This window comes from Pseudorca crassidens, chromosome 19 (assembly GCF_039906515.1).
Source record: "Pseudorca crassidens isolate mPseCra1 chromosome 19, mPseCra1.hap1, whole genome shotgun sequence".
NCBI lineage: Eukaryota > Metazoa > Chordata > Mammalia > Artiodactyla > Delphinidae > Pseudorca > Pseudorca crassidens.
The window spans coordinates 38,037,929-38,062,017 of record NC_090314.1 but is presented as its reverse complement, the minus strand read 5'-3'; the positions used below and the strand labels follow the sequence as shown (position 1 = coordinate 38,062,017).

The window sequence follows — 24,089 nt, the reverse complement described above, 5'->3', positions numbered from 1 at the left end:
CAGGCTCAGTAGTTGTGGCTCACGGGCCTAGTTGCTCCGCGGCATGTGGGATCTTCCCAGACCAGGGCTCGAACCTGTGTCCCCTACATTGGCAGGTGGATTCTTAACCACTGCACCACCAGGGAAGCCCTGCTTGTGCCTTTTCAATCCACACTCATAGTGGCTTTTCCAGAGAGGGAAAAAAAATGGATAGTGAGGTCACAGCTTGCAAGAGTGAAAACTATCTAAGAATACCTGAATATACAAAGGGCAGTGTCGTTCTTTTTTATTTTTTTTTGATTAATTAATTAATTTAGGCTACATTGGGTCTCCGTTGCTACGAGCGGGCTTTCTCTAGTTGCAGTGGGCAGGGGCTACTCTTCGTTGCGGTGCACAGCCTTCTCATTGCGGTGGCTTCTCTCGTTGCAGAGCATGGGCTCTAGGCATGCAGACTTCAGTAGTTGCGGCACGCAGGCTTAGTTGCCCCACGGCATGTGGGATCTTCCCGGACCAGGGCTCGAACCCGTGTCCCCTGCATTGGCAGGCGGATTCTTAACCACTGCGCCTAGGAAGTCCCCGACAGTATAGTTCTGACTTCTTTGCAGGCATAGGAAAATTATTTTCTCTCCAGAGCCAGGAATATGTAATTGTCTGAGGCTGGCTGACTGGCTGGCTGACTGACCGACCTCGTACAACTCGTATAACCCCTCAACTCCTCAGCTTTCTTTATCTGTCAAAGGGGGATGATAATTTCCACCTCTAAATGATGCTGTGGACATCAAATGAGAAAACATAGGTAAAAGCAGCTTGTAGTTGGCACGAAGTGTTGGCTCACATTACAGTTTCAGTTTCCTTTTCCTCTCCCTTACACGGTTTGGTGATTGTGCTTGCGGAGCTATATGCATGCTAAGTTGTTTACTAGACTCACGCAAACTGTTTATGAAGCCTTGGCTTTCAAGTGGAAGGATGGGAATTAAGTGTCCTATCCTATCATTCCCATTTAGAATAAGTTGACACTGCCATCAGTCCAATTAGCTTTTGGGGATGTCAGAAATGAGAATGGTGTGATGTGATAAGTTTGCTCTCTGCATTCGTATGAACTTCATGTCCTTCTCTGGGCTTGCCTTTCTCTCCAAGGAAAGGCAGAGCAGTGCTAACAAAGGCAAACTTGGATGTCCTGCTCTCTTTTTGGAGAGTAGCCTGGAAATAAAGATTGTGAACTGCCTCTACTGAGGGAGGTTATTGCTGCGGGAGAAACTTACTTTATTTTTAAGTTGTTCTTTTGGATACCTTCTTAGGATGAGATATTGAGGAATGCTGAAGAGAATTGTAGATACCATTATCTGTGAGGATAGAATTTAAAGAAGACACCTGCATTTCCATAATGTTCCCGTACCTGAACAAAGAGCTGATTTCTGAAAAGTATCTTGTTACATTGAGTTTTTAATTTTCTCCCTGATATCCAAAGAATATTCTGAAAAGCAAAGGTGGTGGTGGTGTGTTGTTGTCGCTGCTGCTGGGGTTTTTATTTGTTTGTTTGTTTTTCCTAAAAACTTGCTAGTTGAATTTCAATCCTGCCACACAGAAAGCATTAGGGATTTTTTTCTTAAAACCGGGTTGAATTGTTGTGATCAAATTCATTATATTCATCTTCCTCCTAGCCTGCAGGGCTCCTTGTTAAAGAAGTCTAGTTGTAGGGAAAAGACAGTAAAGCTGTAGCTGTAACTTACCCCACAATGCTCGTTTCCAGAAGGCTGCTATCATTTGTAGCTGAAGGGAGTGATCAGTTATAGGGGTTACTTAACCCTGCTCTGCCCGCTTCACTGTCTTCATGTCACTGCCTCTTATGTGCAGCCGTGGTGCTGGAAGACCCCCGATTTCATGCAAACTGATTAAGAATGTCCTGTCTGCCCCTTTACCTCTCAGGTACGAGAAAGGAAACTAGAAAGGAGCCACACGCTCAGACTGCCTCTTCTGCCTCCCTCCTTGTGCACGTCCTGCCTTTGTCTGCACTGGTGTCTCTTTGCACATCTGCCTTTTCTTCCTATAGGAATCTCTGTCTCGCATCCTCTGGGCGTGTGTCCAGGTCACTTTGAGTGCATGCCTCTTCCTGTGTGAGTGCTGGTCTCTTTCTCTTTGTGTCTGTATCTTGCGTCTAGATCCCTCTTTCTCTGTCTGTGTGCCTCCCTGAGTCTCCATGTGTGAGAGTCTTTGTGTGTGTCTGAAACCCTGTAGAGACTCCACAAGCCCTGACCATCTAGCTTGTCGTACGCGTGTACCTGTGTAAAGCGGGAATGTAGGCGGTGTATGCGAGCTTTTAGACTGTAAACATTTGACCCCTACCTTTTTAGTCTTCATCCTTTACGTTAAACATTAGGGTGAAGAATAAGAAGGGAGGTGGTTGTGCAGAGGTTGTAGGGGGAAAAAAAATCTGTGTGTGCAAGTGCCGATCCCGTTGACCCCTTTGAAAATTGAAATAATGATAATGCGTGTCTCCTGACTGCATCAAAGTATCAGCACATCAAAAGCCAGGAGGCATGAAATGCAAATGATAAAGTGAAAGCAGATGGATTGTGCATGATCGCCTGATGCCCAATGAATTTTAAAAGGTGCCGGTTTGCAAGGGCGGGTGGGGGGACTGAAATAAACACGTTATCCCTGCAATTCTTTTTTGTTCTTGACGCTCACTCCTGACAATATTTGTTCACACTTGAGTGAACACCCACTTCATCTTTCTCTCTCTCTCTGTCTCTCCCTTCTTCCTCTCTCTTCCTCTCTCTCACTCTCTCTCCTCTCTAACTCCACCCCCCAGCCCCCCACCCACCTCTTACACGTCTCAGGTCATGTCTCACTGCAGCTCTGGTGGAAATAATAAGATATAAACCACGAGGTTGTTATTTGCATAGAAATAGCATGGAGCCCCAGGCAGCAAGGGAGAAGGACACAGGGATCATTTGTCTAAAATTTTAATGAAAACTTTTGCTGAGGCAGAGATTTTTTTAAAACTTTCTTTCTCCCTGCTTTTCTCCTCCCCTCCTCACCCCCCTCCACCCCATCTCTGCTTTGACTGAACATAGTTGGATGTGAAGAGAAAGGTTTGTCACTCCACATATCACGCTCCCGTAATGCAGCCACATGTAAATTGTTTGTTCCTTTAATAGATACGAAGCTGGAGAGACACGTATTCCCAACTTAATACACTGCATGTACGCATCAAGCTTTTATAGCTACTCTCCATCTCAGTGCTCACGTGATGTTGCCTGTCGTTAGCTGACCTGGTTTTAATTAGTTTAGACCTTCTAACCTCTTGCTTCCAAAGACTCTTACTTTTTAAAGGATTTCTTTTTGTAGCCAACAGTGGTCACCTGCATATAAAATATAACCATCCTGGCGGTTTCCTGTTTTTCTCTTTCAGTGATTTCACCGTTCACCTACACATCTTATTTACGGGGCCCCATCCTTTGCCACTCTGTCTTTTGTTCCAAAACCAGAAAGTGCTCCGCATATGCGTCTTTTGATCCCTTGTCCTTGTGATCTCATTATTTGTGTATGCTCTTTCCTTGAATGTCTTGCTCTCTGTTGCCTGCAGTTATTTGTAAAATACTCAAAATATTACAAAGGTGTGGAGAAATACAGGATCCAGGTTTCCTTAAGTGTTGCAGAAGCAGAGTTGACATTTGAACTCAAGGTAATGAGATGGTGATTAGAGGCAGCCTGCATGACTTTATTTGAAACTTAAAATCAAGAACATCTATCTGGTTCCTTGCTACCTTCTGGGTGGGCTGGCGGCACCAGGGCCATTTTACAGATGGAAAGACAAAAACAGCAAGAGGTAAAGTAACCTAGTTCCACTGACAAAGACTAGAACTAGCAGCAGAACATGAACTTCCACATCCCCGAGTTTCATTTAAGATGCGCTCAGTCCCCTGGGCTTAGTGTCCACAAGGCCTGAGAAGAGAAAGTAGTCCGGTCATTTTATTTTTTGTCCAAACATCATGAGAGTGATGACATTAGGAAGAGAAGCTTCTAAGGGCCTGCTCTTTCATGTCACTCCAGGTAGTGGATCATAGGTTCCCAGCTCTACAAACTGTAGACTGTTGGTGGGCAGATCCCTCAGAATGCCTCACTGAGTGGTAAGGGCGGACTTGATGGACATGACAGACTACCTGCTCAAAGTGAGTCATGCTGGCCTGGCAAAGGCAGCAATCTGTGTGTTTGGGGAACTGAAAAGATAGTCCCTTGAGGGACTGTGACAATTCGTAGAGTCATAAACTCCTAAGTCAAGGTGCCACTGGACGTTTGCAGTGACTTCCGGACCCACTTCCTCTCCCCTCCACTCCCCTTCTCTGTTTCTGTGTAATATGTGTACTGTAACATCAGGTGGTGGGTAGGCTGGGAGGACCTAGCATGATAAGGCAAGTAGACTAGAGCCTGCCAGTTCTCAATCCACTGCCCCAGGCTTGGTGAAAGCTCTCTCTGTGTACCAAGAAAGCAGAATTGCAGTTTTTGACTTGTCCTCTGGACAGTTACTGTCTATGGAGGTAAGGCATGTGCCCATGGCCTGATAGATAGATTATAGATTCATTCAAGCGGTGATATATGATTTTCTTGTGATAAGCATTTTAAAGCTTCTGGTTTAAGGCAAAAAAAATAAAAAATCCAATAATCTCATTCCCCTTAGCGAGAGCTGGCCCCTATTTCCACTGAATCTGCCAGGAAAAAAACAATTATGTGATGAGTGTGGCTAGGGCTATATGTTAGGCCTGTAGGGGGCTAATTCTGCTAATCTTGCTTTTGAGACTTGGTATCAGTCTTTCTCTGGACCTTAGTCTCCAAATACATATTTTTATGTGTCTGTACAATGTGAAATGTGACTGTATTGGGTACAGTATCAGAGTTCCTCCCAGGAGCTTGTAGCACCAGGGGACTGCATTATGCATCCTCCCTCCTCACCCATGACTCTGTGACACTCGCTCAACGTGAGAGTCAGTCCCGGAGGCTCGAGAAAGCAAGGGGGCAGTTCGTTAGCTCTTTTGTGAGGCAGCATTGTAACTGTCACATAACTGAAAGAGGTGGAATAGTTAAGACTGGCCAATGTTTGAGTACAGGCTCTGCCACCTGTGAGTTGTGTGACCTTGGGCAGTGCATTTAACCCTTCCAGGTCACAATTGTGTTAATTGTAAAACAGGGATCATAATAGTACCTATCTACCAGGCTCTTGTGCGGATTATATGAGTTAATACTGGTAAATCGCTGGCACTGTTGTGGTCTTCCCTGTGATGCGGTTAGAGGTCTTTCTCATTGCAACTCATTATCCAGGCCCTGGAAGGGAAATACAAACACAACATTCTCTCTATTTTCTGACCCTTTGAAGGCAAAAATTCCTTTAAGAAAATGTTAGATGTCAGTCCTCACTGTGGCGTACATTCATGTATTGACTTCCCCTATAGATGTTATCTAAAGACAATCACACACTTTGGAAAGCCATTAATGTGAGAGGCCCCATGTTCAGTCCTGATAGGGTAGTATATGTGTCACTCATCTGTCTGCAAGAGTCCCCAAGGACTTGTTGATACAATAGCCCATAATCACTCTAAGGATCAATCCAGCAATTTGCATTTTTAAAAGTCCCTAACTACCTATTTTCACAATAGACAGGCCCTGTGCTCTGAAGCTCCAGATGGGATCGCTCTCCTTTCTAAAGAGGGCATTTGAGCTTCCTGAGTAAGCCTCGCGTTAGCATTATGAACGAGTTCTCAGAGAGGGTTGCAGTGGGCACATCCCCTTAGTTTTCAAGCCCTTCCCCCTGCACACACAAAATCTGGGCACACCTGACTCTGTCCGGGGGGTTGTTTTATTTGTCTTTCGTTTGACGTTCCTTGGGTTTGGTAGGAAACTGTACCAGGTATCTTGGACTCCATTAGTGAGTCAAGGTAATATACCAGAAGTCTGATCCTAGGCTCTCTGCTAGAATTGCTCTTCAGAGCTCCATTGCCTCTGACTCTCTAAGACAGCCCATGTGGGCATGGTGGCTTAGAGACTCAGGACGGGAGACCCACACAAGCATCAAGTCAAAGCTGAGAGTCTCTGCCTGGGCATTAAATAGAGACTCAGGAATTAGCATGTTTGACAAACTATTGTAAATGTGCTCAAACTTTTTGAAGTTTCAAAGCCTTTAGATTATTTTTAAAAAAAAAAGCAAATGAAAAACTTCTGATTATTCCTCTCCTTTCCATTTACTAGGTAAAGCAACATTGGGCTCCAATCTCTTTGGGGCTCAATTTCCTCTTTGTAAAATACGTTTCCCACCTTAAGGTGAAGGCCAGAGGTTCTCTTAATCTTAAATTGTCTTTAATTTCTAGTATTCTGTTATGCTATGAAGATGTATCTCGATTTGTAGCCAGGGAACCGTGTTAGGATAGATGAGGGGGAAGGAGTTGGGGGGGATCAAAAAAGTGATTCCATGTGAGAGAATTTTATGTTAGTGAGATTACATATCAGTGATGTGTAAAATTATTACATATTAGCAAGATTAGGAATAGGAGTTGTAAAGCATAACAATTCAAAATTTTTTTGTTTCTTATCCATATTATGGAAGAATAAATGCCCCATGGTGGGTGGAAGGGGTGATATCATTCATGATGACACCAAGGGGCCATAGAATTGTAATTGTTGGGAGTGGAAGGATCCTCAAAAGTCCAACCACCCAACTGTTGTTTGAATTTCCTCTGTGACTCCATTACGAAATAGTCATTCAGTTATGCTTGAAAAACTCAACTGAAGGGGAGCTCAGTACTTTTTCAGCCAATCCCTTTCATCTGTATAAAGTTCTTCCTTATATTTGGCTAAAGTCTGTTTCTCTGTAAGACAAACTAATACCTCTTAAAAAGTAGTTCAAAATTAACAAAGCAACTCCCGGTTTGATGGTCTGGCTTATGTAGAACTTAACAGAACCAAACTCTTTCCCATGTATTTTTGCTTTCAGAGTCTGGTCTTGTCTCAAGAACAAATGTAGTGAAGATGAAAATGCTCTTCAAAGATAGAAAAGAAATTGGACTCATAAATAACATTCTTGCCAGCTGAAAATATGAAATACTTAGTAATTACTAGAGAAACAGCTAAAACTCACCACTGTGAAGTAGTACCTCTATGGAACCTTAGGAGACTGCCACGTGGCATCACGCAAGGATTTTAGACCTGCCCATCACCTGCCGTATCGAAAGTCAGGATCCTAATACATGATTGAAAGATAGGTCTTTCTGAGTGCTGCATATTTAGGTAGTGGTTAAAACTCATGGTTTGGTGGTGCTTATTTCAGGAATCAATAAAAGTGCTGTAGACTGAGGTAATCTTAAGCTCTATGGGCACACAAACCAAATGTAAAATGCTAGAGCTTATTACCCTCTCAGCTCAGGGAGCAGTCTCGGGCTCACTTCATACGTGTGGACCTCCATAACATCTCTACCCTCTCTCTAGAGGGTCCATTCCAGCCTCCCAGACTGGGATGCTTCCCGAGTATTGCAATCAAGAGATGCCTCCACTTCACAGGTTCTGTGGCGTGTAGGGTCTCTGCACGTTCTGCCTCTAATAAAACCTTGTCCCTGAACTCAAGCTAAGTGCCCCCTGAGGACTGCCAGCACAGTGCCCTAAGCAGAGCAGCTTGGCGTTTTCATCTTCCAGTCAGATGTTACGCCTTCTTATGCTGGATTTTCTTCACCTTTCTTTCTACACATGTTCATAGCTCTGTCTTTGCAAATTAGTGTTCAGTTGAAGCTTTGCTATTCCATCTTTCCCTCTCCTCTCCCCTTAACCTTTCTTCTCCCCCAACCCCAGCCTGAAACCCAAGTAAATTAGCTTTTCACCTCTGCCCCCCAGTTAAAAAAAATCCCATACTCCTCCAGCAGTGTCTGTTCTTGGATTTGCAGTCAGCAGCCATCTCCAATAACCATCCAGCTGTCAGCTTCCCAGCTCCCCACTACCTCCCACCTCCCCCATCACTCACCAGAGGAAAAAGAGAGCCAGAGCCAGAGCTTGAAATATATCATGCAATAGTGTATCATGAATTCGTTGTGAATCACAGCGGTGAAGCAGGTTTATTTATTTCTGAGACCTTAAATCAATACAAAGTAGGTCTCTTAGTTCTGAAGCTGGGATGGAGTGTGAAAAAATGAGCCCATTGTACTCTTAAAACTTTGGGGAAAGGAGATGACAGCTATATAATTCCATTTACCAGGCACTAGGGGCTTTAATGTGAAGGTGACAGGGAGCTCTTTGTGCATTTAGAGCACCATATCTTCTAAATAAAAGATCTGTAGACTTGATAGTGGAGCATAGCTCTGAGTTTAATAATCTCCAAGCATTAGACCGAGCCAATATGTTTCCAAGTCAGAGAGGTCCCCCCCACACGCTCATAAATTAAAAGTGCAAGAACTGCACACGTTGGTAGATTAGAAATGCAAGGACTTCAGTCTTCCAGGGGGAAGACAGACCTGGTCCCTGGCTGTGCACAGACTGCTGTGTGAATATGATAAAGACGCAGGAAACGAGACTGTTTAGAAACCTGACTCCTGGCTGTTCATCATTCTCGGGAATGTCCCCTGTGCATGGATCCAAATCTGGCTATGTCCCCTCTCATTCAGAGTGGCCATCTTCACACAGTCTAATCAGCTGATGTACACAGTCAGGGTGTTGAATTATGAAAGGAGAAGCTTTCAGAGCTGTTTAGATTGAGCTGTAGATTATCATGCCCAGGCTTCAGGTTTTTCTGGTTGATTCTTCACTGGTTCCTAGTTTTTTAAATGTCTCAGAGTCTGGAATTTAAGCCCTTTAAAATAGTTTGCACATAAGAGAAATTGAGAAATCGGTGTTTATTAAGGAAAAGAACTCACCCAATTTTTGTTGTTGTTGTTGTTGTTGTCGTACATGGGCCTCTCACTGCTGTGGCCTCTCCCGTCGCAGAGCACCGGCTCCGGACGCGCAGGCTCAGCTGCCATGGCTCACGGGCCCAGCCGCTCCGTGGCATGTGGGATCCTCCCGGACCGGGGTACGAACCCTTGTCCCCTGCATCAGCAGGTGGACTCTCAACCACTGCGCCACCAGGGAAGCCCCTCACCCAAATTTATCCAACAGCATAAGATGCAAATATGAGAAGTCAAGACCATTGGAACATATAATCACGTTTTGGGTATCTTCATTTTCTATCTAACCCTCTGATAAAATGTCTTCTCAACAGCTAAAGCAGGTTTATGCAGTTCAGTAGAGCAACCCTAGTATAATATGACTTTATAGTACATAGAGTTACTAGCTTAATTCTAGCCCAGGTAAAGAATTTTGAAAGGAAAACCCAGTGTCTACACTGGGGAAAACTAAAAGGAGAGGAAAATTGAATCACTCATTTTGCTTAAAGAATCTGCTACACATTATAACACTAATAGGAAAGACTTCATTTGCTTATAGTAGTTCAGCTTGCTGAAAATACAAACCAGAGCTGAGTTTTGATAGAGCAGTGAGAATTATGGCAGTTCACCTGCATTTATTGTGTGCCTGTTGTGTGTAAAGCTCTGTTCTTATGCTATGGGTGTACAAAGATGATTCCTGCTCTCATGGAGCTTAAATTTAGGCTAAAAGACAATAACAAGCTTTTCATGTGTTCTAAGGGGAAAACATTAAATTGCTTCCCATCAGATGTAAATGAGAAAACACAAACAAAAAGGCTGCAAAGATGAAAGAAAGGTCAGTGTTACTCCCCAAGAAGCCAGATCCCAGCAGGCACCAAACTCTGTGCCTCGCCACTGGTGGGCACAGGCAGACAGTCACACAGCCATCTGCCTTCCACCAACCTCACATCCAATATCCTATTCAGAAAAACCACTGGAGGTGACTGGAAAAAAAATATATATGTGTGTGTGTGGATTTATGTATATACACACACACACACACACACACACACACATACACACGTATATATAGTTCTCACAACTCAATAATAGGAAAACAACCCAGTAACTTTTTAAATGGGTAAAAAATTTGAACAGACATTTCACCAAAGGCATAAGGATGGTAAATAAGCACACAAAAAGATATTTATCATTAGTCATTAGGGAAATGCAAATTAAAACCACAATTAGACACCACTAAACTAAAATAAAGAATTCTAAGCAGACAGTACTAAGTGTTGGTAAGGATGCAAAACAACTAGAACTCCCATGTGTATTGGTGGGAATGCAAAATGGTACAGCCACTTTGAAAAAGTTGAGCTTTTTTAAAAAAATAGAGTCAGTTATCCACTTACCATATAACCTAGCAATCCTACTCCTAGGTATTTACTCAACAGAAATGAAAATGTCTATTCATACAGAAACCTGTACGTGAATGTCTCTAGCAGCTTTATTCATAGTTGCCAAAAACTGGAGACCACCCAAATGTCTGCTAACAGGCAAAGAGATGGACAAGGTGTGTTATTTCCATAAAATGGAATAGTACTGTGCAGTAAAAAAGGAACTACTGCCACCTGCGTCAGCATGAATAAATCTCAGATGCATTACGCTGACTGAAAGAAGCTAGACTCATAACGTTCTAGAAAAGGCAATATTGTTGAGACACAAGGATCAGTGGTTGTCAGAGGTGGGAGAAGGGAGTTGATTACAAAGGGAATGAGAATACTTTGGGGGCTGATGAAAACTTTTGGGGTGATTGTGGTGGTGGTTATATGCCTATGTGATGGCAAATTTCATGTACACCTAAAAATGGACAATTTTACTATATGTGAATTATACCTCAATAGACCACACTTTAAAATTTTTTCTATTTTTGGAAGTAATTTATTGTCAGTATGCTCAAGTCTGTAGCTAAATGAGCAGTTGATGGATCCCTGAGATGAGTGATTTCGTTTGACATCAGTTTTGTTGACTCCAGAAGCCTATGCCTGTTCTCATACATTTAACAAGTAAACTGTCATGTGGCTCTTCTCTACCCCAGTTACATTAAAAATGCGTCTCTGTTCCTCACCAGTCTGTCTTCAAATCCTTACCATCCTTCTGCCGTCTAACTCATTCCTCTGTTCTCCCTACATCTCAGTAAACAGAGATCTTCCCAGTGTCATTTCTGGCCTGTATCACCTCAGTTTCTTTTTGGCTGAATATCTTTTCTACCACTGGTAGCTCCGTCCCTTTACTCCAGTTTATCCATCAGCAAACCTGATCACTTTATAATTTTGCTGCTAATTGAGAGATTTTTGGTCTTGCAGTGGACAGTGTTGAATCCAGCCATGGCTCACACCAGAGCCTTTCCCATTCTGTGCCAGCAGTGTGTTACTGTGCCCCTTCTCGGTCCCCAACCCTAGCCTTCCAGCTGCCAACCAGCTCTGGAGGGTTTGCCAGTGACAATAGTGGCAACAAAGTGGGGAGAGGAACTTGTAACCCTGAGTCTTTGTATTCAGAGACTGTGTTTTGGAACCCCCAAGTATTCTTGGTCTCATAGGCACTGGTCCTGTCTCCCTAGAGATTTAGTTCCATTCACCCTTGGATATATTCCTGGAGAAACATTTACACAGTAATATGTGCTGCACCACTTAAAACTGTTAATTGGAGATTGAATTACTTGTCAGCTTTTAAAAATGTAGTCCTGTCAGGTCAAGGAGGAGGGTGTTAGCAGCATGAGTAGATGAGCTATTGCATATTTTCTTCCCCTTCCTCTTTTTTCTCCCCCCTCCCTTTTCCTCTCTCATCCTTTCTCCTTTCTTTTGTTCCCGTTTTAATACTTCTTCCGTGTTCCCACTTATTCTTTCTCATCTCTCTCTTTCTGCCTTAGCCAAACCTTTATTGATAACCTGACAGGTCCCCAGAATGACTTTAATATCTAGAATCATGGATGAAGTCCAGTGATGACAGTTGCTCAGGAAATTTACAAAACCCCTCCTCACATCCTCTTGAGAATAGAAATATTGTAATGAGATGGAGTATCGCAGCAAGGACTCAGCTCGTGTAGCCTAATTCTTAGATGCAGGAGGACTTTTGTACTCCCTGCTTCTTTAACTGACCCATCAGGAATGTTTAAAGGGGGAAAGGTTGGATAGAGGGAGGAAAGCAGCAGAATTCATTTTTTATTCCATCGATATGCATCATTATTTTTCACATCTTCAGCACATGATTGCAAATATTTGCTTATAAGTCGAAAGGTCTCCAACATAATGTATATATCAGGACAAAAGCAATTTTTTAAAAACAATTGAGCTAAGTTACATCTATGAAACTTGGAAATCTCAGTGCCTGTGTGCTGACAAACATCCTGACAAGTAAATACTACATTCATTCAGTATTACACAGTGATTTCATTTGCACAAAACCTCACAGTGCTCTGCCACTTCAGTCAAATGTCTGGAGCACTGGGGAAGGGAAGAACGTGTTTATCTTGATCTCCAAAAAGGGATTTAAGGGCGAGAGCAGGCGGTCTATTAGACTGTTTTCATTGCCTGTCAGCTGTGGTAAACCTGAGCTGTCTGCAGTGTCTCTAGATAAGGGGCAACAGCAGCAGTGGCTAAGGCCTCTGCATGTATGTATGTATAGCTGCATTCATTTGTACTTCCTGTGTATCTCAGAATTTCTAAAGGCTATGCAGCATCTTTCGTGGAGCCTTTAACATTTGCGTTCTGCTAATCACTGGCTGTATGCAGCGCTCTTAATTCCCAGGTCTGCCAGCTGTAAGTGCTGGATGAGGCTGAAGTTTATATGGAGAGTGAATGGAGATCCTCTTTCAGGCTCAGCTCTGCGGCGTGGGCACTCTTCAGCGGGGGACCTGAGATGGTGCCTGTTCCTAGTATCGCATGGCACTGCCTCTCCACTTAGACCTGGGGGCAGCAAAGTGGGGCCTCATCAGAGTCACCTCTGTTTGAGTGGTTCCTGTGTTTAAGTGGTTATTGATGCTTGTTGGGCAGATAAACTAAAAGTTTGTATCATGCAGTATAAAATGTGAGAGGAATAATTTCGGAACTGGAACATGGCAAGCAACTTGACTTATACAAGAATGCATATGTCCAAGTTGGAAAAAAATTGGTGAATGAATCTTGCCCACTTCATGAAAATATTATGTAAATGAGGGTTGTTTATCCCAGGTTTTTCTGTAGAAGATTGGTAGGGCAGTAGATGGAAGAATAAAACAGTGGGTTCTTTACTTTGCCTTCCTCAGTGCTCATCAGGGTTAGTGTAACTGTTCCAGCGCAATCATTTCAGAGTTAGGCAGAATGGATTTTGTCCTCGCCCAGATTCTGCTTTTGCAGTTGGAGCTTTTGTTGTGAAGTATTCTAAAATCATTAAAACCACTTGAGTCAGCAATGACCCCTATAAATCAGGAGCTATTGTGTGTGCCCTCGTTCTCCTGGTGCATGCTCCAAACATATGGTCATTGAAGATGAACTGGAGGCGCCTGCTTTCTCTTCGCTGATTGTTAAGTAGCTATGATTGTTGGCATTTGTTTGTGGTTAGTGAAGCAGGTTTCATTTTTGTGTGTCCTTCCCCTCTTCACCCCCTACCTCATGTGATAAGGCTGATCAGAGAGAGCTCTTCGGATACTCTGTTAGTCTGTCCTATAATTTTTGTCTTTAATTCCCAAATTAAATGAATCCTCTTACATGACAAACATTTCTTTAGCCCAGGGTAATGTTCTTCGTTGTGGTAAGCCCTGGTTTTCTTTCTGAACCCAGAGGAGAAGAAATGTATAAATACTGCCGCCTTTTCAGAACAATGCCAACACGTCAGAGCCTGAGTTTCCACTTGTAAAGGGAAGACATACCAAGTTATTAAACTCTTGCTCCTTCCAAGTCTGTCTCCTATTAGTTTGTAAGAATATGGGGTAGAATGGGGAGATGCGGGGGCCTCCAGGAGTAGCCCAGTTCTAGAGGCTCTCTTCCTCTTTGACATGAAGGGGCAAAGACATCCGAGGAAGGTGTATTTGAACAGCTAAGCATCTCTTGGTCTGGTTCAGTCCCTTTTTCTGAAATTGGTCCTCGATGGGTTCATTGCTGATTTTGGAGAGGTGTGAGGTTCTAAGTGGTTGGACATTATCAAGTACTAGAGACAGTGTTTCATGGGAAAGAAAATAGCGTTTCTGAGCAGAAAATAGCCCCAGCTCTGTCTTCTAGGCAGTAAGCAGTTCTGGGCTCCTGTCATAGATTGTGGGTATCAGATATTCAGGGTCAGCACAGTGTCTCCTTTTTATTTCGTTTCCCCCTTTCCGGTTTTATTTTAATAATTAAAAATACTGCTGATCACACTGAATGACTTCTGGCAGAGAGGCCGTCTGTCCCAGAAGGACCAGTTGTGGGCCATCAGGTTTATGACATCCATAAAACCGGAGCCAGATCAGAGCGCGGCCTCCCTGAGTGACAGGGTTTCTGCCTCCACCAGGGTCCCCCGTCATCTGACTGCTTTGGACATTTGTTCGGGGTTGGTTTTTCATTCTGTTTTGTTTCCTGATGCATGTGCGAGTGTGCCTGTGCACACATTTAAAGATAGAAATGAAACAGGTATGTAATGCCCTCTGCCTGTTAGAAAGACTAAAGCCATAAAAATAACAAACGGCGAGTATTTGCTAGAATGTCAAAGTTATGAGTTTATTTTGTAATGATGTGCTCCTGCCTTCATGAGGTAAACTGGCCGTGGCGGAGGTGTTATTAGTAATATGGACTCAGTGGAGCAGAAAGCTGAGTGACCGAGAGATCAGTGTATCAGTCAGGGAGAGGGCAAATGGAAAGAGACAGCAGGAGAATGAGAAAAGAGCCACAGCGCCTGGGCTGAGATGAAAGACAGACCGAGAGGCGGATGGGAACCCAGTGGTCAGATACGGCCTCCCTGGATCTGGGGGCTCCTTCAAAGGAGCTGCTGCTGTGTTACTCAGCTCAGGGCTGCCTGCAAAGGCTTGTTCTCTGTGCTTCCTTAGCGAGGAAAGCAGTAATCCGAGAGCCATTTTGCTTCCCATATTCCTTTCAGAAGAGTGTTTTCCATCCTTCCTAGCTGAAGTTAAATGGGACCAAGGCCAGCTGGGTCACATGGAGGTCATTGCTTTGGCCACCACCTTCCTCAGCCTTTGGCAGGTCTTGATGTTGGGGCTGACCCAGCATGCAGAGGAACCAGCTCCTAACAGGAAGGGGCAGGCTGGGAATATACAGGTAGAATTTGCTGGTCTTTCATTTATTCGCTTCTCCCCAGAGACTGGAAATGAATAAAAGTAAGGAAGAAATTTTGTGTTATGGTTATTTTCTAAAGAAGGAAAGGGAAGAGAAAAGGTAAAATACAGTAAGCGCTCTGCAACCGTTAAGAGCTCTCCAGGGCTACCATAGATGACTGGCAATTACTACACACTCAGAAGTTTGCAGTAGTCAGTGATCAGGCCGCCCAGCTTCCATCTGCTGGGTCAGAAAACCTCCCTCCCTGAAAGAAATTATTAACCAATCTTCAAGGGAAAAAGAAACCCTACAATTTCCAAGTCGAAGAATATTTTTTCTTCCTTTTTTTTTCTTTTTTAAAGGAAACTTTATGGTTTCCAATTGCAGATGCCCTTCAACCTCACAAGGGTTAAACTCCTCTAGGGATGGATACACCAGGGAATTGAGGCCCTGAATTCCCTGGAACCTTGGGAGGGAAGGACGCAGGAGAGGCAGGTTTGGGTATAAATCACTACCCTGCACCCAGCACACAAAGAGGACTGTCGGCTCAAGGGTTCATTCATGTATGTGTCATGAGTTGCTTCAGGATTTTGCTTTAAAAATCCAATGTAAAGGGGAAAATTAACCCTTAAAAAATGAGGCATCCAAACCTCACAGTGTTTCTATTTAACTGAGACTCATCACTTGAGGTTGTCAAAAGACAGGCACATTCCCTCTACTGTGCCTACAGGCAGCAGCTCGGCCAGGCCTGCAGGCGATGACGTAGCCTGTGTCTCAGGGTCCAAGCTTTACCACCATGATTTCAGCTCAGAGTCAAGTATGCCATGCACATCTGTGGCAGCTAGTAGAGAGAGAGAGAGGCTTGCTGGTGTTTAAATTGCAACAGAATATGTGATTGTTTAAAAGCCTTTTGTGTTTTCCAAGTTTTCTTTTTAGGACAAAGGTCCAGATAGTCCCTCAGCACAACCCACGGAGGCTGGACTCTGTCTTGTGGAGAAAAGAATCCATTTTCGTGGGAATTACGAAATAGACTTTGCCTTTCTCTCTGTCTGGACGGATGTCTTTTCCCTTGTTTATTTCTCTAGGTCCTCGGAAGGGAAGTATACACCTCCAATAACCAGCTCGGGGGCATCCAGATCATGCATAACAATGGGGTGACCCACAGCACTGTCTGTGATGACTTTGAAGGGGTGTTCACTGTCCTGCACTGGCTGTCCTACATGCCGAAGGTAAGCCCTCCCCCCTTCCTTCCAGCACCGAGGAAGCCCATAGCACCCAGCCTTTGCAGCAGAGTTCACTGCCTCTGCGTGTGCGACTGTTTTATAGTAGAGGGATTTTTTTACGATATGTTCTCTGGAAGCCGTTGATTTCTTTTTTTTCCTTAAAGCCATCTTTTACCTCCTACCTTTAAAATGCCTTTGGATTTCATTGGTTAGGCCCCTTTCTGATGATTTCCAGCCACAGAAGCCTTCGTGTCCTATCTGGGCTCAGATCCCAGCTTATTAAGGCTTCTTCCTCATTGTGGGTCTTCCCCTTCGTAATCGGTATCCACCCCTCTGGGGAGCTTGTCGGAGAGCCTGGGCACGCTGAAACCAGGAGTCAGAATGCCCTACTTTCTGCCAGGCTCCTACATGAGACTTGAGAGCTGTACATGTTCCTCAGGGCTTGGCTCGAGATTAGGGTTCTTCTAGCTGATGATTGGGACTAACGGGTGTGACTCCATATGTGGTCCCTGCTGTCTTTGTCCATAACGATTGTTGCTGAGTTGGAGTTGTTCACTGACCGCTGTGCTCTTCCCCCCCAATCTCCTTTCAGAGTGTACACAGTTCAGTTCCTCTCCTGAATTCCAAGGATCCTATAGATAGAGTCATCGAGTTTATTCCCACAAAGACTCCATATGATCCTCGCTGGATGCTGGCAGGCCGTCCCCACCCAAGTATGTACACATTTGAGGGTCTGTGGCACCCTGGCCCTCAAACTTCCAGTCTTCCTTTCAATCACTAACCAATTCCTGCACAATAGTATATGACAAAGAAAACAAAGCCACTGAAGTACCTGGAAATGAGGGAAATCTGAAAAACAGCTCTCTGAAGAAAAAAGTGGAAAATCCTTCAAGAACAAATGAAAAATGAATGAAATCAGCCATTGAGTCATAAGCACTGGAGTCATTAATACATTTCTTTTCTGTTATTAGAGCACTTATTATTTAATGGGCTCAAAGACTTTAAAACAGTTAAATATAAGCCATAAAGTCATAGAATTACAGGACCAGAATCTTTGACCATCTAGTCTCTGTAAACAGAGATTGATCAGCTAAGTTCTGGGAAAGGTCTTTGAGACCCTCCACTATAGAGTGTGACTACACTCTTCCCAGCAAGCTGTTGCTGGGCACCCACCCTGCATGCGCCCTTCTTCTCATATGATTTTGGTAATAGTATTGATCTGTGCCTTAGTTATTAATGTAAGGTTGCTTTGTAAGATTATTTATTCATGAAGAGACTGTGCAGAACTTTTAATGTGATAACTGTATCGAGTAAGAACAAGCCCTCCCTCCATGTTTATCTAATATATCCCTCTGTCTTGGGGCTGATTTTACCAAACTTAAAAAACAAAAAGAGGGGAAAAAAGAGGCAACTCCACGTAAGGCAAATGTACATTCTTGTTTGTCTGTCCATTTGGCGATTTTAACAAACCTTATTTAGTGGGAAGTTCTTTTGTGAAGCCCCAAACCCCCCTGCTACATTTTGAATCTATTTTTTTTAGGCTTTTTGAGAAAGTGTTTGCTCTTTTTTCCATGTTTGTTGCAACTATTTCCTCCCAAAAAGGCTATATCTAAAAGAAGAATGGAATGCAGAAGATAATTCCTTAAACTTAAGAGTCATTGTGATTTTGTTGAAAGAGAAAGAAGTCTTCATAAGGAAGACTTAATACACCTTTGTGGGCACCCACTAAGCCACGTGGGCCTGTAAAGGACTTCCATATACACTATCTTATTTGGACTTGCTACTTCTCAGAGATAAGAAGAGATGACCGTTTTACAGGCTCAGAGAAGTTAAGTGATTTGGGCAAGGTCTCACAGCTAATACGTAGGAGTTGGGCTTAATCTGAAGCCTAACTATAGATACTGTAAAAAAAATCACCAGAGGAGGGCTGACTTTAATTTAAAATGTTACCTGTTGTCTTCAATGCCTTTTCTTGTTCATCTTAATAAAACTAAATACTTTTTCTTACATCACCAGAAAAATCACCATAGTAATCTTTTTCCCTACCTCTCATTTTTATACCAAGATTTATAATAAGAACTATGAACCTAAGATACCTGTCAGCCTTAAAATACAGGACTTTTCTGGCAGAATTCAGAACAAGACTTAGCGAGTGTTCTCCTGGGAATTACGGGATGCCACGTTAGCTGGCTTCTAAGTTCTGCATCTGAATTGAGCATGACCTGCTCTTCTTTGAGGAGGCCCAGTAAAGCCCACCTGCAATGGCCATAGCCCACCAATGACTCCCCTCTGTCAGTCAACATATAAGACAGGAGGGGTTTGAAAGAAAAACAATTTCCATTTTGAAATGAATTCTGTGGTTCCAAATCATTACTATTGAAGTAAGAACCGTCAAATGATCCAAGCATATAAAGTTAAAATTTCAATATCCTGATGTACTTAGAAGTTTGGTTTAGAACCTTTATCCAAATTTGAGCCCTCTTTCATGGGGTGAACAGGTGTGTGTGTGTGTGTGTGTGTGTGTGTGTGTGTGTGTGTGTAGATGGGCATTATCCTGGCTATTATTAATGAGATCCACAGAATAAAATGAATTTGTGATAAACTAAGTTTTCTGGGTTTTGGATAATATTTTTTCATCGACTCCCTAGTAATTCATCCTGCTGTCTCTTGTGCAGCTAACACTCGCTCCCAAATCGAGTGACTTCAGATTTTAATTTAGTGGAAGCGTTAAAGAAAGCAGATGATTCCCTGTGATAAGTTAAAGCAGATATCTCCTAGGTGAAAAGTTAAAGTCATTTATTAGAGGAGATAGTGCCGTGATATTCTTCAAACTGATGCCCAACACGAGACCAGAATCTAAACGATCGGCTTTGGGCTCATGATAGAGAGATAATTTTGAAATGGATGATCACATTTTACACTGGGGCCATAGAGGCAAGGAATGTAGAACACAGTAATTACAAGTTGAGTCTTGATAAAACACTCTCCATCCTGTTTAAGTCAGCAGAGGTTAGCTTGCTCGGATCTCCACTTTTAATTGGTTTTGGGCTTGAGTTTTTAGGGGGCGGAGGGCCATGTTCAAATTAGAAGACTTGCTGAGAAACTATGAGCCGAGAGGGCAGCCGGGAAACAGTTATTTGCAGAAGCTTTTATGGGGCCTTGGTCAAACACGGATACCTGTGGAACAGAAGTTATCTTAAACTAAGATGTTGAAAGTTTATGTGTCTTGCCAGTGAAGGAAATTCTATGCACAAAGGAGGTTAATGACATAAAGTGTGTTCATCTGAACCATTATATTTTTGATTCCTATCAAGAGTATACAGGAATGGCCCTTTCTTGTAGTAAGATTATACTTTCTGAGCAGTAAGTAAAGCGGATGTATCTTGTTGCTTTTCTAGCAGAGAAGCTGAGTCCCTTTTCTTTTCCTCAAATTTGGGTCCTCATCTGATCATTAGGCTGTCTTCAGCTTTCCATTAAAAGAAAATCATTGGAATCAAACAAAATTGTAAGCTAAGTTTTAAAATAGAAATACACTTCTTGAAAACATCTTCAATGACTTGGCTGCCTTTTGACAAATGTTTGTGGTGTTTTGAAAAAAGCCAGGTTATTTATTTAAAAGACGCAAACTCTCTCTGCTAGCTGAACCCCATCGTTTAACAATAAATGATGCTTTTGCTGATAAATGATTCTTTTTATTCAGACTAGCAAATGAAATAGGAGATGAGGTCTGAAGGCAGATGAACATTCAGGGGCCTAATGTTTCCATCTATTATAATACGTTTAAAAACAAATAACCCCCCAAATCCAACCTCCAATTTGCCAATTCCAGTGTATTTTGAATGAATTGACCGTTTTAATTTTCTGTTTTCTTTGTTTCCCTTCTGTAGCCCAGAAAGGTCAGTGGTTGAGTGGATTTTTTGACTATGGCTCTTTCTCGGAGATCATGCAGCCCTGGGCACAGACTGTGGCAGTTGGCAGAGCCAGGTAAGAGCTCTTTTGTTTTGGAAGCTCTTTTTCCTCCCAACTAAAAACAAGAAAAGAAAGGGCTGTATAGGTTTTTCTCTTTGTCTAAACTTTCTCAGCATACTGGATTATAGTCATGCCCAAGGCAGCATAACTGGAGCACTGGTTCCCAGTGGTCATTTAGCGTGTCACTCTAATGATGCGTTTAATCTGAAGTTTGGTTTTGGCAACACTTCCTTTTCATAATACCGAAAGAAAAGCTCTCTGGGGCTGTACAGCCCAACCACAAGAGCCATAGCTCACCAGTGACCCCCACTCTATCCCCCAAAGACCATTTTCTTTCAGGAGTAGATGGCCAGTGAATCAGACTCATCTACTTCTCTCTGTAACCCACCCAAAAGACCTGTGTAACCGGAATAAGTTCCTTCATGGCATTGAGATTATTCAAGTAACAAATGCACTGTACTGGCTTATCATCAGATATGAATTGAAAAAAAATTTACCTGAAACAGGAGTGGGTCAAATAAGCTGGAATAGGTTGCAGGGATACCTCTAGTTTTCAAGGGGGAAATTGAAGTTTCTATTAAATTTTAATACCCACTCTAAGAAGTGCTTCACTCAACAGCGAGCTCTGCTCGAAATAATCTGCCAGGCTCGCCGTAACGAGCACCGCCGAGGCTGATCTTAATCTGGCTCTGCACCTCGGAGACTCGCCGCCCCGGGGACCCACGTCTGGAGCTCACCTTCCTCTCAGGGGCAATCAGGTTTCCTTATCCTTGTGAAAAGTGGCACCTGCCCAAGATTCTCAAACATGCCACACTGGGTTGAGATTTAGATTCCAGCCTCGAAAATAATTCTAGGCTTTGTGGTGCTCTCCGTCCAGCAGGTCAGCACGCCTTGTGCTGCCAGTGACCAGGAGCCATCAGATGGCAAATCCCACCAGGCGGGATCTTTCACTGGGGCTCTGAGTAAGACTCAGCCTGGAGTCTGCCCGGACCGAGACTCCCAGGGACCAGCTCCCATCTTCTCCGGCCTCCCAGGCTTCTGCCGCACCGCAGGCTTCCGAGTCCCAGTGAGGGTTATTCTTTGTGCCTGGCAGAACTCCCACTGGGGAGGAGCCCCCCCACTCAGGACCTACTGGTTTGTTAGTCTTCACAGGACACTACAAGCAACTTTTTTGAGACTGTGTCTCTTATCCATTCTGCTTCAGTTTTCCCGTCCTTAAAAAACATGACCGAGAAAGCCAGACCTTTGTTAAGGTCTTTAAGATCCTCCCATAGGAAACAGGAGAATAATGCTTTACACTTATGATTGGAAGAACAGGACTGTTCTGTGAGCAAGTTCAGTCAAGCTTGGCTTTGGTTAGCTCTGCCGTTGTTTATTGCGGCACTCACTCTGACTTCTTTCTTTCTTTCCATCTGATGAGTTCTGGGCTTCTTACTCCAAACACATACACATGGTCACAAGTATATAAAGCACAAATGGAGCTAGCTTCTTTCAAAAGCAATGGCATTTCGCGAAATAAATATAAATGTATTCTTCTGGGATTGTTACTGTAAGTGCTGCCAAAACTCATCTTTGGTATATATGTTTGGAATATGTGTGCTATTGGCTGTAAATTGTCTTTTATTATTCCATGGCACCTTGTCCAGGGACACACTATAAAACAAGATGCAGCATCTTCATGTGCTAGCCTGATAAAATTTATATGTAGTATAATAGAAAACAGAAGTTGTTCTGAGCTGTTTTCAAGTTCAATAAATAACTGTAATACTCGGATAAAGATGTTCTTTATTAGGTCACGTGGGCCCTAATATATAAGTTATAAGTTACCGATTTAGGGTGGCTTTTGCAATTACAAGTTTCCAGTTGGATTGTTAATCATTGTGAACAGAAATATTTCTAAACCCTCCTGTGTACCTTCTGCTCGTTGTCTGATTGTCTAGAGAGCTTTTGATTCTGATTCAGTGCAGGCAAGTGACAAGGGGGTGGGTGGTCCCCACTCAGGCCCCTGTCAGGCCTCTTGTGATGACAAGGATCCATTTCCAGTAGCCAATATAACAACCAAAGACCATCCTTCATGGAAAAGTTTGTTATGGAGATGCTGTGGGGAATGAGAGACTATAACCCGTTCCAGCCCCAACCCCAAGGAATGCAGCTGAGAAGGTAAAGATTGAATCACATTTTCCAGAGTGAGGACTCACCCTGTACCTTGCAGGCTCGCTCACACTCACTTTCTCGATCTCCTCCTGATTTTTACTAGGAAATCTTTATGAGGACCAAGTGTGGGAGGGTATCATGGAGTACAGATGCAGAGGCTTTGAGCTCCTGAACAGTTTTTTAAATTAACAGAGCTTGGAGATTAAATTTATCCTTCCAGTATAGATCACCTATTCAACCAAGATGACTTCTGAAGGTTAACCCTGACCCACTGCTCTTTTTCCAACGGAAGAGAAAGTTAAGGGCTCGTTCAACCACCTCCCTACACTGGGCACACGTTTTTCATCATCCCCGTAACACACCTGCATACTCCCCATCCACACGCCCAATGGTAAGACCTACTGTACCCTCAGATCTTACCAGGAACCACGTTATCAATACTCCACAGAAAACTACAGGTCTGTTCCAGCAATGAAGTTTCAGGTTCCTACTGCCTTTCAGACTGTTTCCCTTCATCTTCACCAAAGACATGCTGTAGGGTGAACTGAGAAATTTCACTTGGCAACCACAGTGATGGTGTGTGTGTGTTCATTTGTGTGTGTGTACAAGATCTCACACACGTACTAGGCTGTTGAGTCTAAATGCAGAGGCTCCCCTGGTACCACCCTTGGTTTGAATTTATCCTGTGGTGGAGAATAGGAGTGATCCTGAGGGCAGAATCAGTTACCAGTTATGACTTACCAATCATATTTGGTAAACATGCAGTTTCCCTCCATATTTACCAAATTTACCATTTTTACCAAATCTGTAGAGTAACGTTTTACCCCCAGAAAAGTCAGATTTCCCCCTGACCCTGTATTTGTTTCCACATCCCCCTCCATCAATGTTTTGATGTAGGATTGGAAAATAAATGACTAGCTGTAACGTAGACATACATCGGGTTCTTAGGAGGCTCATTTTTTATCAGGCTAGGAGGAATACCCGTGGGAGTAGTTGCCGTGGAAACCCGAACCGTGGAACTAAGTATCCCAGCTGATCCTGCAAACCTGGATTCTGAAGCCAAGGTAGGTCACCTCAAGTACCCTGAGCGCCCATGCTTGGAGCTGTGTTTCCGCCTCTGCAGAGCCGTGGATATATTGGGAGCATTGCAAACCACCAATTTTAGAGGAAAGGGCAGCCAGCAGCCTTTAATGATTTCAGACCATCACGAGCTCACTTTTAAGATGACTCGAAATGGACCGCAAGCTAAATTCTGCCTGAAAAATTAAATGGGCCTTTACAGTGGTCTTGTTGTTGCTAGAAAACAGTCGTCTTTTGTTGGGTATGTGGTCTTCTAGAAAGGCAGCTGAGATGATGCTGAGGGCCCACTGGTCCTGGTTGTCCAAGCACTCGTGGAAGAGCTCCTACTGGAATTAATAAGGAAGTCTGCCCCGACACCAAATGTGAAAGCCACAGCCCATCCTTTCTTTTTCTTTTTTTCTTTTTGGCTGCGTTGGGTCTTCGTTGCTGTACGCGGGCTTTTCTCTAGTTGCAGGGTGCGGGCTTCTCCTTGCGGTGGCTTCTCTTGTTGCGGAGCACGGACTCTAGGCGCGTGGGCTTCAGTAGTT

The 24,089-nt window shown here is 43.4% G+C and overlaps 1 protein-coding gene across 7 annotated transcripts in view; it reads left to right on the top strand.

Moving 5' to 3' along the window:
- ACACA (acetyl-CoA carboxylase alpha) overlaps window positions 1-24,089 on the top strand; it is a 272,316-nt gene that overhangs the window by 214,264 nt on the left and 33,963 nt on the right. For all 7 annotated transcript variants that reach the window (XM_067717545.1, XM_067717544.1, XM_067717547.1 and 4 more), the window contains 4 exons: window positions 16,222-16,365; window positions 16,952-17,072; window positions 20,247-20,343; window positions 23,450-23,546. In XM_067717545.1, the coding sequence (XP_067573646.1) occupies window positions 16,222-16,365; window positions 16,952-17,072; window positions 20,247-20,343; window positions 23,450-23,546 (459 nt within the window). The remainder of the gene's footprint in view (window positions 1-16,221; window positions 16,366-16,951; window positions 17,073-20,246; window positions 20,344-23,449; window positions 23,547-24,089) is intronic.